Below are 16516 nucleotides of genomic sequence, written 5' to 3'. Positions count from 1 at the left end.
CAGCTGAAGACGCAGATGAGCTCAACTTTCAGGCCGGAGACGTGATCGAGGTTCTGGATCAGTCCGATCGATCCTGGTGGAAAGGAGTCCTGCGTGGCAGAACTGGACTGTTCCCCGTCAACTACACCAATCCTCTCTGAACACACACACACGCTTCAAGATTTCAAGATGACAGAGATCGGCCATTGCATCCCAGCAAGCATTTTTTGTTTTAAAAGATGTCTAATAGATGTCCAATACATGTATAATAGATGTATAATACATGTATAATACATGTCTAATAGACAACTAACAGATGTCTTGTAGATGACAAATAGATGTCTAATAGATGTATAATACATGTCTAATAGACGACTAATAGATGTCTTAAAGACGACTAACAGATGTCAAATAGATGTCTAATAGATGTATAATACATGTATAATAGATGTATAATACATGTCTAATAGACGTCTAATAGATGTCTTAAAGACGACTAATAGATGTATAATACATGTCTAATAGACGACTAATAGATGTCTAACAAATGTCTAATAGACGACTAATAGATGTCTTAAAGACGACTAAAAGATGTCTAATAGATGTATAATACATGTCCAATAGACGACTAATAGATGTCTTAAAGACGACTAAAAGATGTCTAATAGATGTATAATACATGTCCAATAGACGACTAATAGATGTCTTAAAGACGACTAAAAGATGTTTAATAGATGTATAATACATGTCTAATAGACGACTAATAGATGTCTTAAAGACGACTAAAAGATGTCTAATAGATGTATATTAGATGTATAATAGACGACTAATAGTTGTCTTGAAGACGACTAAAAGATGTCTAATAGATGTATAATACATGTCTAATAGACGACTAATAGATGTCTTAAAGACGACTAATAGATGTTTAATAGATGTCTAATAGATGTATAATACATGTCTAATAGACGACTAATAGATGTCTTAAAGACGACTAATAGATGTTTAATAGATGTCTAATAGATGTATAATACATGTCTAATAGACGTCTAATAGATGTCTAAACAGTATTCTTGGCTAAAAGTCTAAATTAAGGCTGTCGGTAAAAATCTAGTAGATGTCTAATACATGTCTAACAGCTGTCCAATTTATGTCCAATACGTCTAATAGAGGTCTAAACAGTCTTCTTGGCTAAAACAAGTCCAAATTTGGGCTGTCAGTGAAAATTTAATAGGCGTCTAAGAACAGGCCAAAACCAATCATCAGATAAATAGAAATGAATGACGAGACATGTAAAGTCTGTCTAATCTGTTTATTCGACTAGTCTAGTTTTGGGCTATTCTTAGATGTCCATTAGATTTTCACTGACAGGCCAAGTTTAGCCTTGTTTTAGCAAAGCTATCTACATTTAGATGTCTATTAGACATCCATTAAACACAAAATTGTTTGCTGGGATAGTGCAAATATAAGAGTTATGTATGTAAATTAAATATCACATTTCTCTCTTTTAGATTAAACAGCTTTAGTGTAAACAAACTGTCCTTTTGGTGTGGATTTGTTAGAAATAAATACTTAAATAAACAAAATTGCAAAAGACAAAGAGCTTGAAACATCTTGAGGGTGAAATAAAAAAAGAGTAAATAATGTCTATATATGTGCATTACCTCTGATCTCAGCTGGATTCAGCACACTGCGTTTCCTGTTCTCAGTCTGAGGGTGAAAATAAAATATCTGAGCAACATTCAATAATTCAAATGCAGAAATAAATAAAAACATAAACAAAGCAGCTCTGATCTGACCTACATCAGGAGAAAGTGAAACCATCAGCAGAGATTAATGAACTCTTATAGGCACAGTACGCCCAAAAGAAGGTCAATCGTTTCCTCGTCCTCCAAACCTGTTTGAGTTTCTTTCTTCTGCTGAACACAAATGAAGAAATGCTGAAGAATGTTTGGGGATTTTTCCAATGGCTGCTTTGTTTTCAACAGAAGAAAGAAACTCATTTAGAACCACTGGACTGAGCAAATGGTTAGTAATGTTATGGATGAACTAACCCTCCTCTGCTAAAATAGTTGGGTTAAAAATACCCAACTATGGGTTATTATAGCACCTTCCCAAATATGGGTTATTTCTAACCAATGCATTAGGTTATATAATTTGACTCAATGCATTGGGTTATTTTGATTAAATGTAATTTATATTCCATTCTGGTATTAATATTGAAGTACTGCTTATTTTATAATTACGGCTGTGTAAATAAATAAATGTCTCTGCTGGGTCCTAAAGGTGAGAATGATGGCGGAGCATCCTAAATATGTGTATCATTTTCTGTACACTGTAAAAATAGTTGGGTTAAAAATACCCCAACATATAAACCAATTGGTTATTATAGCACCTTCCCAACTGTGGGTTATTTTAACCCAATGCATCAGGTTATATAATTTAACCCAATTATTAATAAATAACCGAATAAAGGTTAAAAATAAACCAACACAGCACTAAATATTTTTAACTCAACCATTGGGTTAAAAAAATAACTCAAGATGATGAACACATCCATATATATATATATATATATATATATATATATATATATATATATATATATATATATATATATATATATATATATATATATATATATTAAGGTTATGTATATATATATATATTATGTATATATATATAATTTTATTTTTTTGTTTAACAGCTTTTTTCACTATCTACCTATTATAAGTTACTATATATTGTATACACAAAGAATATTTTGCCCATATTTGACCCAGCATGGGTGAACACACCCAGCATGTTTAGAGTGAGGTGTACTTTGGATAGTAACAGATAAAGCCTCTGATTCACGGTATCGGAGCTCCACCCACCCGTGCCGCTACACCTGGCCGCAGGTAAGACTCTTCAGCTCCGCGTTCAGAGCAGCAGCGGTAGCCGGTGATGGCGGAGTCCCAGCTCGAGGCTCTGGAAGACGGGCAGATCCCCCCCGCGGTGCCCGAGTCCCGGCCGCAGTTCTATTACAGCGAGCGGCAGCGGGTGGCGCTGGAGCAGCTCATCACCGGCGGAGACGGAGCCTTCAAGACCTACCTCAAGGTATGGGTCAGGGCGGATCGCCTGGGTTTCATTTATTCGCTCATTTTGAACCGTGATTATTTGTGCAGCGCGCCTTTCAATATTGGGTCTGAAATCACATGCAAGAAGGACTTAAAACAGTTAATTGACTATCAACAGGGGTGTACTTTGATAGTGATTGGCTGATAATGAATCAGCAGATTTACAATACGAGCAGTGTGTTCCTGTAAATCACCATCCATCCATCCATACACACACACACACACACACACACACACACACACACACACACACACACAGAGAGAGAGAAACATCCAAACATACAGAACCACACAACACACATCCACATCGACACACACACGGTGAAAAAACTCACTCAACACTTTCAAAATAATGTGGAAGGTGGAGGTCTGAATGTGCGAATATAAACCAACTTTACCTCATTAATAAAACATTTTGATGAGTTTTTCATCTCCACGTGCAGGAGGAGCAGAGCCACGACTTTCTGTCCGCGCGGGAAATCAAGAACATCACTGGAAGCTTCGTCAAATACCAGGAGGAGGATGGCGGAGGTGCAGGGGCGGAGAGGGGTCCCGGCGGGGCCAAAACGGACTCCATGCATTCCACATACTGGCCGCAGATGTCCGACACCGAGGTGCCGCCGCTGGACATGGGCTGGCCCTCCTCCGGGCTCTTCAAAGGGGTCACCCGGGTGTCGGTGCACACACACCCGCCAAAACCCAACAGCCCGCACATCAAAGAGGTGGCGCGAAAACTCATCCAGGAGGCCAGCAAGGTCAGTGAGCGCTCCATATGAGAATATAACAGTTCAAATCAAATAAACCTGGATTAAATCTACAACACGCGAGAAATCAAGTCTCCCTCCACTATGAGTGTTTCATTCCTGCACACTGATATGATAGAGCAGTGATCTCTGAACTACAGAAAATCATTTTCTTATTTTTTTGTCTTGTTGCTTATAGCCATCCAGACACTCTTAAATTAAAAAGCATGTAGACACACAAAATATTGTCTTTACGTCAAAATAAAGTGAGTTTTTCCTTAAAACAAGCTAAATAATTGGGGGTAGGGGAAGTAATCTTGTTTTTCTTTTTGACATAACATTATTTTAATGACCCCATTGGCAGATTATTGTGTGGTTAATGATTTATTTTAAAAACAAAACAACACCTATTTTTTGTTGCTCCTGTTGTTGTAGTTTATAGCATAAGATATTATTGGAACAAAGTCACCTGCTTTATTGTAGGTTATACTAGCGATCATTGATTTAGGTTTCTGATGGTTACAGTGGTAAATGTTTGACAGGGTTTTCCTCACAATCATATTTTCAGTTTCATTTTTAGTAAATAAAACAGTTGATTTTTAATTTTATCAATCAGTTAACATGAGAGTATGTTTAGTTAAGTTTTAAACTACAGGGTAAAATTAATATTTAAAACACAAGCTACTTTTTACAGCTGCCGCTATTGTGTTAAATTCCTAAAAATAATATCTTAACAAAGACTAGATTACTGGGTACTGTTAGGCTACTGCAGCTCATTGTAATTTAATATATATATATATATATATATATATATATATATATATATATATATATATATATACATACAGTTGAAGCCAGAATTATTCACCCTCGTTTATTTTTTTCACCAATCTCTGTTTAACAGAGAGATTTTTTTCAACATGTTTCTAATTATAATAGGTTTAATCACTTATCTAACTGATTTATTTTCTCTTCATCATGATGAGAGCACATAATATTAGACTAGATATTCTTCAAGACACTAGTGTTCAGCTTAAAGTGACATTATAAAGGTGTAACTAGGTTAATTAGGCAGGTTAGGGTAATTAGGCAAGTCATATATCGATGTTTTGTTCTGTAGATTATCGAGAAAAATATAGCTTAAAGGGGCTAATAATATTGACCTTGACTGGTGTTTAAATTTAATAATTATTCGCCCTTTAAATTTTTCTTTCTTTTTTAAATATTTCCCAAATGATGTTAAACAGATTCAGGAAATGTTCACAGCATGTCTGATAATATTTTTTTCTTCTGTAAAAAGTCTTATTTGTTTTATTTCGGCAGGAATAAAAGCAGTTTTTAATTTTTTAATAAACATTTTAAGGCCAAATTTCTTAGCCCCTTTAAGCTTTTTTCTTTTTGATAGTCTACAGACCATCATTAACCATATATCATATAACCATCATTATACAATAACTTGCCTAATTACCCTAGTGAAGCCTTTAAATGTCACTTAAAGCTGTATAGAAGTGTCTTGAAGAATATCTAGTCTAATATTATGTGCTGTCATCATGACAAAGATGAAATAAATCAGTTATTAGAGATGAATTATTCACACTATTATGATTAGAAATGTGTTGAATAAAATCTGCTCTCCTTTAAACAGAAATTAGGGAAAAAATAAACAGCGGGGGTGAATAATTCTGACTGTATATTCAACTGTATATTGCTATATGAAAACAATTTCACCATGTGACTTAACATCTCTATTTGGAAAGAATGTATAATGATTCTGCAGTGGAAGTGCATCTCCTTCAAATCTAATAAACAATCTATAAACTTTTTGGGCACCCCCCGACATGTTTATGTTGTGGTCTGTGCTATTTGCAGTGCATTTCTGTATTTCCATCTGCTGTATTTCCTGCACGTGTTTAGTCAGAGATTGATCAATTAATGTTTATTATTTGCATCTTCATAAAATCTAATAAACAATCTATCAACTTTTTGCGCCCCCCCCCAACATATTGTCTAGGTAGTCTGTGCTATTTGCAGTGCATTTCTGTATTTGCATGTGTTGTATTTATTATGCATAATGATCTAAACACAATCAAGAAAAAGATTCAACTGTAATAAAGTGTGTTATCGTTTCCCGAGTAGGTATTCAAGTACAGAAACTGAGTGATAAAACTAATTAAATTAAATTAATCATAGTAAATCTCACTAATGGTGCAATTTATTACACCTGAATGCTTTTAAATTAAGCACACAATCACAGGCTTCAAAAACACATGCAAATGATAAAGTACACATCTCAACACTGCATATATCCTGTGATGTGTCTATTGTGAATGATCACACTGCCATATCGATGCTGAAATTATTGTGAGGCCCTAATACTAACAATCATTGATTATGGTGTGTAAGAGCTTTCCTCACATTTATAGTAGTGATTTTACTGTCGCTCATATCTCTGGAAATCATAATAATAATGACACAATTCTCAGGAAGAGTACAACTGACGCTAGTGAGGGATGGTTTTATTGTTCTGTGGAAAACACATCGCTGTTGGATTCTTCAGGCTCGTGTTCAGACATGATGAGACGTGTGCTTCTGACGAGCGACTCATGATTGATCTGCATTTCTGACGGAGTCTCCTGCTGATCTCAGTGAAAGTGTGCTGAATATACGACGCTTCTGTACTGCGTTTATGAGGAATCCTGTGTTAACTTTTGATCTCCATAGAGCCGGACAGACGGGTTCAGGCACAATTCTGTCTCACTGCAAAAATTATAATGCTAATAACTTTTCCTACTTTGATTTTTTGTCTCATTTCTAGTCGGAATATAAAAAAACAATGAAATCAAGAAGGATTTTTTTAGACGAGCACAAAATATTGTCTTGCTTTAAGAAATAATGAACTGGTTTTGTTTATATGATTATTGTGCTTGCTTTAAGGAAACTCACTTCAGTTGACTCATTATTTCTGAAAACAAGACGATATGTTGTGCTTGTCTAGAAAATGCCGACTGATTTAAGAGTGTTTAGATATTTGGACTAGGAACAAGACTAAAACTCTTCGTTAAGAGGAGCATTTCTGCAGCTCAGAGACGGCTGCTATCTTATCAGTGTGCTGGAATACAGTAATCATAGTGAAGGGAGACTTTACTTCTTGTGGCATTTAATGACCCAGTGATTAAATGAAGGATCAGAAAACAATGAGCAAGGAGAAAGTGAAAGCTCTTCAGAATGAATCAGCTGATTTACACTAATGACACTACGAGCAGTGTGTGCTGCTGTAAATCCCCATCAATACACACACACACATATAAAACACACACCCACATTTCACAAACACTCACACACACACACACACACACACACACACACTCACACACATACAATGCTTTCGGAAAGTATTGATGGCGCTTTACTTTTCCCACATGTGTTTATGTTGCAGTCTCATTCCAAAATGGATTAAATTAATGTATTTCCTCAACATTCTACACACAATCCCCCATAATGACAATGTGGAAAGAGTTTTTGAAATTGTTGCAGATTTATTAAAAATAAAAAGCTGTAAAATCAGATGTACATCAGTATTCTCAGCGCTTGCTCAATACTCTGTCGATGCACATTTGGCAGTAATTACAGTCTCACGTCTTCTTGAATATGATGCCACAAGCTCTGCACAGCTGTCTTTGGGAATGTTTCCTGTTCCTCTTTGCAGTATCAAGCTCTATCAGGTTGGATGGGAAGCGACGGTGTTCAGCCATTTTCAGATCTCTCCAGAGATGTTCAATAGGATTTAGGTCTGGGCTCTGGCTGGGCCTCTCAAGGACATTCCCCGAGTTGTTGTTGTGCCGCTCCATTGATATGTTGGCGGTGTGCTTTGGGTCATTGTCCTGCTGGAAGATGAAGCGTCGGCCCAGTCTGAGGTGGAGAGCACTCTTGTGCAGGTCTTCATTCAGGATGTCTCTGTACATCGCTGCATTCATCTTTCCCTCTATCCTGACTAGTCTTCCAGTTCCTGCTGCTGCTGAAACACATCCCCACAGCATGATGCCAACACCACCATGCTTCACTGTAGGGATGCTGTTAGCCTGCTGATGAGCGCCGCCTGCTGTTCTCCACACGTAACGCCTGGCGTTCACTCCAAACAGTTCAGTTTGAGTCTCATCAGAGCAGAGAGTTTAGTTTCTGATGCTCTGAGAGTCCTTCAGATAATAAACTCCAGGCGGGGAGTGTCTTCCGTCTGCCCGCTCTACCATACAGATGCCTGATTGGTGGATTGCTGCACAGATGGTTGTCCTTCTGTAAGGTTCTTCTCTCTCCACAGAAGAACGCTGGAGCTCAGACAGAGTGACCATCGGGTTATTGATCACCTCCCTGACTGAGGCTCTTCTCCCCCGATCACTCAGCTTAGATGTCCGGCCAGCTCTAGGAAGAGTCCTGCTGGTCAAACGTCTTCCACTGACGGATGATGGAGGCCGCTGTGCTCACTGGAGCTGTCAGAGCAGCAGAAATGTTTCTGTCACCTTCCCCAGCCTTGTGCCTCCAGACAATCCTGTCTCTGATGTCTACAGACAGTTCCTTTGTCTTCATGCTTGGTTTGTGCTTTGTCATGCACTATTAACCCTGGGCCCTTATATAGACAGCTGTAGCCTTTTCACAGCTTTACAGCTTCGTGCCAAAGCCTGTGAATACTGATGTACATGAGATTTTACTGCTTTTTTATTTATAACAAATTAGCAATAATTTGAAAAACTCTTTCTCCACATTGTCATTATGGGGGATTGTGTGTAGAATGTTGAGGAAATCAATCAATTTAATCCATTTTGGAATAAGAGTGTAACATAAACACATGTGGAGAAAGTTAAGCGATATCAATACTTTCCAGATGTATGTCTGATGTGTTTGTGTATATGTCTGTCCCTGTATATCTGTTTATATGTGTGTGTGTGTGTGTGTGTGTGTTTGTGTGTGTCTCTGATGTCTGTCCCTTTATGTGTGTGTGTGTGTGTGTGTGTGTGTGTGTGTGTGTATGTATATATGGGCATGCTTGTGTTTGTGCATGAATATATATCTGTGTGTGTCTGTGCGTGACTGTATATGTATATGTGTACGTGTGTGTATGTATGTGTGACTATATATATATATATATGTGTGTGTGTGTGTGTTGTCCAGGTGATAGCGATTGTCATGGACCTGCTGACGGATCTCCAGATTCTGCAGGATATCTTTGAGGCGTCTCAGCGTGGCGTTCCCGTCTACATGGTGCTGGACCTTCTCGGAGCGCCGCACTTTCTGGATATGTGCAGCCGTATGCAGGTCGGCGCTAAACAGCTGCAGGTACAGGAAACAACATCAATAACCACACATTAAACACACTGCACATCTCTCTCCTCCACGCTGAACACTGCAGAAAATACTCTCGTCTTGTTTATAGTCCAAATATATAAACATTCTTAAATCAGTCTGCATTTTCTAGACAAGCACAATGTATAGTGTTGTTTGCAGAAATAATGAGTCAAAATGAAGTGAGTTTCTCCTTAAAGCAAGCACAATAATCTTGCTTTCACTTTGAAGTTAGATTATAAAAATATATGGAAGTTCTGGAGGTCATGCTGGCAGATTAAAGCATGAAAGTATGTCAGGACTCCAGTGCTAGTTTGAGTGTGTTTAAGCTGGACTGTGTGATTAGATCAGCAGATCAATAGTGTGTTCAGATGTGCTGCAGCACACTGACACCTGCTGGACACAACAGATAATACACTATCAACAGCAGAATCTTCTAATACCTGATCATTATCATTCATCTGTGTGTGTGGACACCAATATATTTCTCCTTATATGTATCATTAGTGTGCTCGGGCTTTTAATCTGATGCTTTTTCTCTGTCAGAATGTGCGGACGCGGACGGTGAGGGGCGTCGGGCTGAATCTGTCCATGGGCAGAATACCTGGAAACGTCCACAGCAAATACATGCTCATCGACGGAGACAAGGTCATGTTCGGGACCTACAGGTGAACCACTGCGGTCTGACTGAGGGTTACATGTGTTTGATCCAGGAACAAGCTCAGAAAATACGACCCAGTGTTGAGTGCCTAGACCCATCTTAACCATTCTAAAATCACTGTAACTCACTACTTGATTGGGCTTATTGCTTTTATGAAATGTTCACCTTAACTCAAATTGGCAGCGGGCCATATCAGTGATTGACAATTCACAGGAGTGCCACCTTAACATTCTAGCACACAGAGAAAGTGGAAACCTGATGCACTCAGACATGCTTCCCCAGAGTATCTGCAGTCAAAGCTCCTCCGTTTTGTTTCTTATTGTACATGTTGAAGGGGGAGTTTAAACTGATATGGAAATACTACAGTTTAATAACAGGCATGATAACTATTATTATATTCTGTCCCAACCAATTGTTGCTTAACCACAAGTTTAACAGATAGAGTAAGAAGATTGATTAACTTTAGTGAATTTACTTGCCATTATTCATCTCATTATCTTTCTTTTTAGTTAAACTACAACAAAGAGGGAGGAAATAATGCAAATATTCACATTTACTTTAACATGTTTCATTTAGCCAGCAGTTAAACTTTACTAATGCACATTTTTTAGACAAATCTTAATATGCATGTGAGGAAATCTATTAAATGAGACCATTCAAATCAAATATTAGCTAAATTATCATATGTACACCACCAGCATATTGTGTACACTATTGAGATGTGTTTGTACAACAAAATACAGGTGGTAAAAACTGATTATAAAACAAATGACCCTTGAATATTTTCAAAAATAGAGCTTTGGTAAAAATGGAGCACTTACAGACAAATACTTCAACATTTAATCAGCCCCAAAAATAATCTGCATGTGTGTTACTCTCCACCGCATGCTGAGAGAATCCGAAAGTAACCCCAATATACAGTACAGTACTTTAAATGTCCAGTCAGGACAAAATCACAAATGGCTATATGCGACTGCACAACAATGATAGTGATCCAAAAATATATGTTGTGGTGGGCTGAATCTCATTATATTTTGACGAGAATTGCGAACTGAAGAGAGAAGGAGGAAGGAGAAATGGCTCGCAGGCCAGCAGTTTGAAATCCCTGCATTATATACAGCTGAATTTACAATTATTAGCCCTCCTGTATATTTACCCTTTAATTTCTGTTTAACAGAGAGATTTCTTCAACACATCTCTAATCATAACAGTGTGAATAACTCATCTCTAATAGCTGATGTGTTTCCTCTTCTCCATGATAACAGCACAGAATATTAGACTAGATATTCTTCAAGACACTAGTGTTCAGCTTACAGTGTCATGTAAAGGCTTCACTAGGGTAATTAGGGTAAAGTTAGGGTAATTAGCAAAGTCATTGTATGAAGCTGGATTTATACTTTCGCCTGGCGCCACATTGCACACCTCTGCTGAGTCGGCGCACCACACTAAACGGACGAGGCTTTTATGCGTGTCGCGTTTGCCACTGTATATATTTTTCCAACTAATATATACTACTATAAACTATTTAATGATTATAAGGATTTTTATAAACATTCAATATTTTTTAATCAATCTCTGAGAGACACTGCTCGCTGCAGAGCCACTTGGGCTCCAATGAGGGGCAGCTTGAGCTCCAACTCCTCCTCTTATAAAGCTGTTTTAATGCAAACACCCACCCCTAACTCCAACCCCCAGTGACATCACTTGTAGGAGAAGTGATGTTCCTTGCTGGAGCTCAAGCTCTGCCCAAGTGGCTCTGCAGGGAGTACCACTTGAACTTTGCTGCATCACTTGCTTTTGTTCATGTCTCGGACAGATTTACCTACTAAAGTTTATTAAAATATTAATGATAACAGAGCATGTGTTCCTCTACAGATATATTTTTATTATGGCAAGAACAAAAGCAAAAAAAGTACACTTACTAAACAATACGGATGTTTTCTTTAGATTTAGTCTGGCTAGCTTCTGTCCTCTTATGCTAAAAAGACAATACTGGTCCAACAATCCTGACCATTATCACCAGTAAAGCCTAGAGAAACAGGCCATCAGTATATTTGTTCCTTCATTATAGTTTTGTAACTGTTAAATTGTTTAAAATTCACTATTGTAATATATACATCAGAGTTAAACTGGTGGATAAAAATATCTCTGTAAATGTGTACCTGGTCTCCACTTCTGCCATGGCCTCCTTTGGCTTTAGCAAACTCATCCCTCAGGTTTTTCCAAACCTTTTTAACAAAATCTTTCCTCCTTTCCCACGGCTGATGCAAATTCTAGCCAAGAATTATTGATCATCTGGTTATCTCTATGATGATGGACCATAAATGATGACGTCACATTCGCCACGTGCACTCAAACAAACTAGCGGACGCATAGAGTATAAACCAGGCTAAACAGTGGTTTGTTCTGGAGACAATCCAACACTAATATTGCTGAAGGGGCGAATAATATTGATCTTAACATGGTGTTTAAAACAATTAAAACTGCTATAATTCTAGCCAAAATAAAACAAATCAGACTTTCTCCAATAGAACAAATATTATCAGACATACTGTGAACATTTCCTCAATCTGTTCAACATCATCTGGGTAATATTTGGGTTCATGTTGACTTCAGCTGCATATTAACGTCGCCTCTGTTCCTGCAGCTTCTGCTGGAGCTCGTCTCGGATGGACAGAAACATGATTACGGTGATGTCAGGGCAGATTGTGGATTTCTACGATCATGATTTCAGAGAACTTTACGCCAACTCAGACAAACTGGATCTTTTTAAGGAGTTTCACCTCAGCAAACCGCAGACGGGGACTCTGTCTCGGGCCGCGGTCTCCAAAAGGCCTCCGGCGGCCACCTCACGCTTCCAGGTGAATCTTGGAGACGCGACCCGTGGAGATCTGAAGATCCCGGCGCACAAATACCACAATCCCAAATATCTGCTGGCTCTGGGGCAGATCCCGGGACCTGCGGAGCCCATGCAGGAGTTCCTGAAGACCATGGAGCCACAGAATCCCGAAGACCTGCTGGAGGAGCTGCAGGGGGAGCCGGAGAACCTGCCGGTAGAGACAGAGAAGAAGAAGAAAAACAAAAGACAGAAGAAGAAAGAGAAGAAGAAGAAGAAAGGGGATATTACGAGTGACGTGGTTATTGATGAAAATACATCTAAACACGCAGATGAGAACTTTGAGAAAACAAGCGTGAAGAAGAGAAGTTGTTTTTGGGGCTGCTTTGTGAAGTCTAAATGAGGATTTATTCACTCGTACACTTTTAGGGGTCATGAACTACCTCTGTATTCATTTTGTATTGTACTTTGAAGACTACTACATCAGAAACATCCTCATTTACAAGTATTTCTGTGCTGATTTTGACCCTCATCTCAACTTTCAGTATAATAGGACAATTGCAGACGCCCACTGCTCTGATTGGCTGTCATTTTTGCATATTAATAAGTCTAAACTGACAGTAAAGTATAAGTGGGTGTTGATGTTCCTTGGGGGCGGGGCTTATCCACACTATTACATCATAGAGTGGAATATTCCAGAACCTGTTGTTTTTGTCTGCAATATTAGCTGATTATACAGGAGCTACAAAATTCTATTCTAGTGCATCCCAAATCACAGGATTCGTTCACTTGTACACTTTAAAGGGGTCATGAACTACCTCTGTTTAATTTTGTGTTATTCTTTAGGGACCACTACATCAAAAACGTCCTCATTTACAAGTATTTCTGTGCTGTTTTTGACCCTAAACTCAATTTTCTGCAGACTCTGAAGTAAACGCCCACTGCTCTGATTGGCTGGCATATTTGCATATTAATAAGTAAATATTAAAATATAAATAACAGACAGTGAGGTATTGAACTATTTTTCTGTGTGTTTTTGACCCTCATTTGAACTCTGATTGAATGGGCGTGGCCAATTGTAGATTAAAATAAATGCCCACTACTCTGATTGGCTGATAGTTTTGCACATTAATACGTTTAAACAGCCAGTGGTGTCAATCTTCTTTAGGGGTGGGGCTTATCTAGACTATTACATCATAGAGTGGAACATTCCAGAACCTGTTGTTTTTGTCTTCAATATAAGCTGATTTTACAGGAGCTACAAAGGGTTGTGTTCTATTCTAGTGTGTCCCAAATCACAGCATTTGTTCACTCTTACAGTTTTAAGGGGTCATGAACTACCATGTTAAACAGGCAGGGAAGAATTGGACTATTTTGCTGTACTGTTTTTAATCCTCATTTGAACTCTGATTGAATGGGTGTGGCCTATTGTAGGCTCTGAAGTAAACGCCCACTGCTCTGATTGGCTGATAGTTTTGCATATTAACAAGGCTTAACAGACAGTGCCGTTGATCCACTTTGTAGGCGGGGCTTATCCACACTATTACATCATAAAGTAGAGAATGGAACATTCCAGAACCTGTTTTTGTTTTCAATATAAGCTGATTTTACAGGAACTACAAAGTGTGAAATTCTATTTTCATGCATCCCAAATCACAGCATTGGTTCACTTGTACACTTTTAAGAGGTCACGTACTACCACTACATCAAAGACATGCTCATTTACATTCTGTGCTGTTTTGACCCTCATCTGAACGCTCTATTTTCTGAAGTAAACACCCTCTGCTCTGATTGGCTGACAGTTTTGAATATTAGTAAGTCTAAACAGGCAGCAAAGTCTGTTTTTATCTTGAACACTCAAGACTTTTATAAATGAATGTGAATGCCAGTGTTTAGTTAAATAGTAACATTTAAAGAAAAATGTCTAAAATGCATTAAAACTGCTGCAGAAAGAGGACGTTTCTGGAAAGTCTGTGTTTTCTACAGCTTAAACTATAGTATAAATTAACATTACTATGGTATTTATTCATTTGGAAGGGTCATGTTGAGCATCTTAAAGCATTTAAAAGTGTTGTTAACTCATGAAAATGGTTCATTTTACCTATTGTTACGCATCTTCTCCTATTTAATCCTCTTAATTGTTTATTCTTGTTGGTCAAAACTGTTTTAAATGTGTTGAGTGAGAAACAGCACGTGTGAATCAGTGTGTTCGCCCTCTGCTGGTGGATATCTGCATGCACACTTCAGTTTGACTATTGTTTGAAAGAGTGTGTGAGATAGTGTGTGTGTGTATGTGTAACAGTGTTTAAGAGTGCCTGTGCGTTTAACTGTATATGTGCGTGCTTGTGTTTGTGTGTGAGAGAGAGAAAGTATGTGTGTGTGTGTGTGTGTCTGAAGATAAATTGCGTTACATTATATTTTAACTATTAAACAAGTATATTAGACATGATGAATGCAGCTCAGCTGTATCTACAGTATTTACGTTCATATCCCTTATGGAAATCAAGCAGAAATGTACACTTATAAACAGTAAGAGAAGGCCGGGGGGTGTTGAGGTCACTGATTATCATGTATAATCATAGTCAAACTCTGCTCGTGTCATGGATTTTCCTGGTTCATTTGCGGTTCAGCAACAAAAGGCATGTGTGTATTAGCAGTAATGTATAGTCAGTGTTGGGGAAGTGTGTGATTTCAGATATTTCACTGTGTTCTGCAACAGCTCTGGGAAGGAAGTGTCCACACACACACACACACACACATGCACGTGCGGATGAGTGTGAATGAAATGCGGAATATGATGGCAGAGAGGAGAATCAATCTGCACCTCTGCATAACACTAATATGATCAAATAATATAATGAAATGACAGACATCTTCACATATCTAGTCATGGAAACATCATCTCAGCATGTTCAGACTCACAGTGTGCAGCTTCCTGAATACACCACACTGAGGGAATGTTCTGCTTATCCTGAGCTGATGCTGTGGTGGTCATGGAGGACTGGAGATCATGGTTCCTGTAAGACCCCAGTGACAGACGAGGCTCTGTATTGATCCTGTGGGCCAGCCTGTACACCAGCCGTGACCTCTCCCACCTGCAGCTTCTCCACAATGGACGTCCAGCGCTCTCCAGCGCCTAGACTGCAGCTCTGCGCAGGAAGTTCGGCTAGAGGAGAAATGGTGGTGCTCCACTGAGCCTGGTTTCTCTCCTTCACTTTGGTCAAGTGGTTGAGTTTGTTCCTCCACTGTCCTGCTTGGTTTGGGTCTTGCGTTTCTGAGCATGGATGGATTTGCTCTTCAGTGTTTGCACTTTCAGCAGTGAAGATTAAAGCACACTGAACTGAACTTAAACACTGGACTGACACGGCTTCAGTTTACTAGAACTTCAGTGTTCAGCTGCTGCCACACACTCCACACTGCGGACGCGCAACAGGAATACAGATGAACTGACCTGAATAGACTTTTGCAGTTATTAGGAGATCATATGTTGCTTATGAAGACAGATTTCAGAGCACCAGCAGATGTCACACACACACACACACACACACTGGTGTCCTAACGGAGGAAGTGAAAGCATGAGCTCATTTCACGTTTCCCCTTTTAGATGTCGCAGTTACGTGAATAAAACCAGAGTTTATTCTGTCGTGCAGATGCTGAAGATTCTATTCCTGCTTAATTCTGGAGAGATCCGTCGTGCTGTGAAACTCATGAGATCACAGAAACACGCTTAAATATTTATCTGAGAAATGTGTGTGTGTGTGTGTGTGTGTATTAGTGGAATCACACACACACTGTAAAAGTATCTGCTGATGAACGGTTTCTATATTGTGTGTGTTATATGTTTATT

At 38.6% G+C, this 16516-nt stretch overlaps 2 protein-coding genes across 2 annotated transcripts in view; both read left to right on the top strand.

Moving 5' to 3' along the window:
* grap2b (GRB2 related adaptor protein 2b) overlaps positions 1 to 1626 on the top strand; it is a 14956-nt gene extending 13330 nt beyond the window's left edge. Inside the window, exon 8 of the mRNA NM_200678.2 lies at positions 1 to 1626. This exon is cut by the window's left edge and continues 37 nt beyond it. Within this exon, the coding sequence (NP_956972.1) occupies positions 1 to 140 (140 nt within the window). The 3' untranslated portion in view covers positions 141 to 1626.
* A 1232-nt stretch (positions 1627 to 2858) lies between these two features.
* fam83fb (family with sequence similarity 83 member Fb) lies at positions 2859 to 14285 on the top strand. The gene is given in 5 exon segments (NM_001007320.3): positions 2859 to 3075; positions 3539 to 3850; positions 9002 to 9166; positions 9719 to 9840; positions 12481 to 14285. Coding segments are annotated over 5 exon segments (1344 nt in total). The 5' UTR covers positions 2859 to 2922; the 3' UTR covers positions 13073 to 14285.
* Positions 14286 to 16516: the final 2231 nt, after the last annotated feature.

The sequence above is a fragment of the Danio rerio genome, chromosome 6 (assembly GCF_049306965.1).
Source record: "Danio rerio strain Tuebingen ecotype United States chromosome 6, GRCz12tu, whole genome shotgun sequence".
Lineage (NCBI taxonomy): Eukaryota > Metazoa > Chordata > Actinopteri > Cypriniformes > Danionidae > Danio > Danio rerio.
The sequence above is the reverse complement of the archived record's forward strand: the minus strand, read 5'-3'. Positions and strand labels throughout refer to the sequence as shown.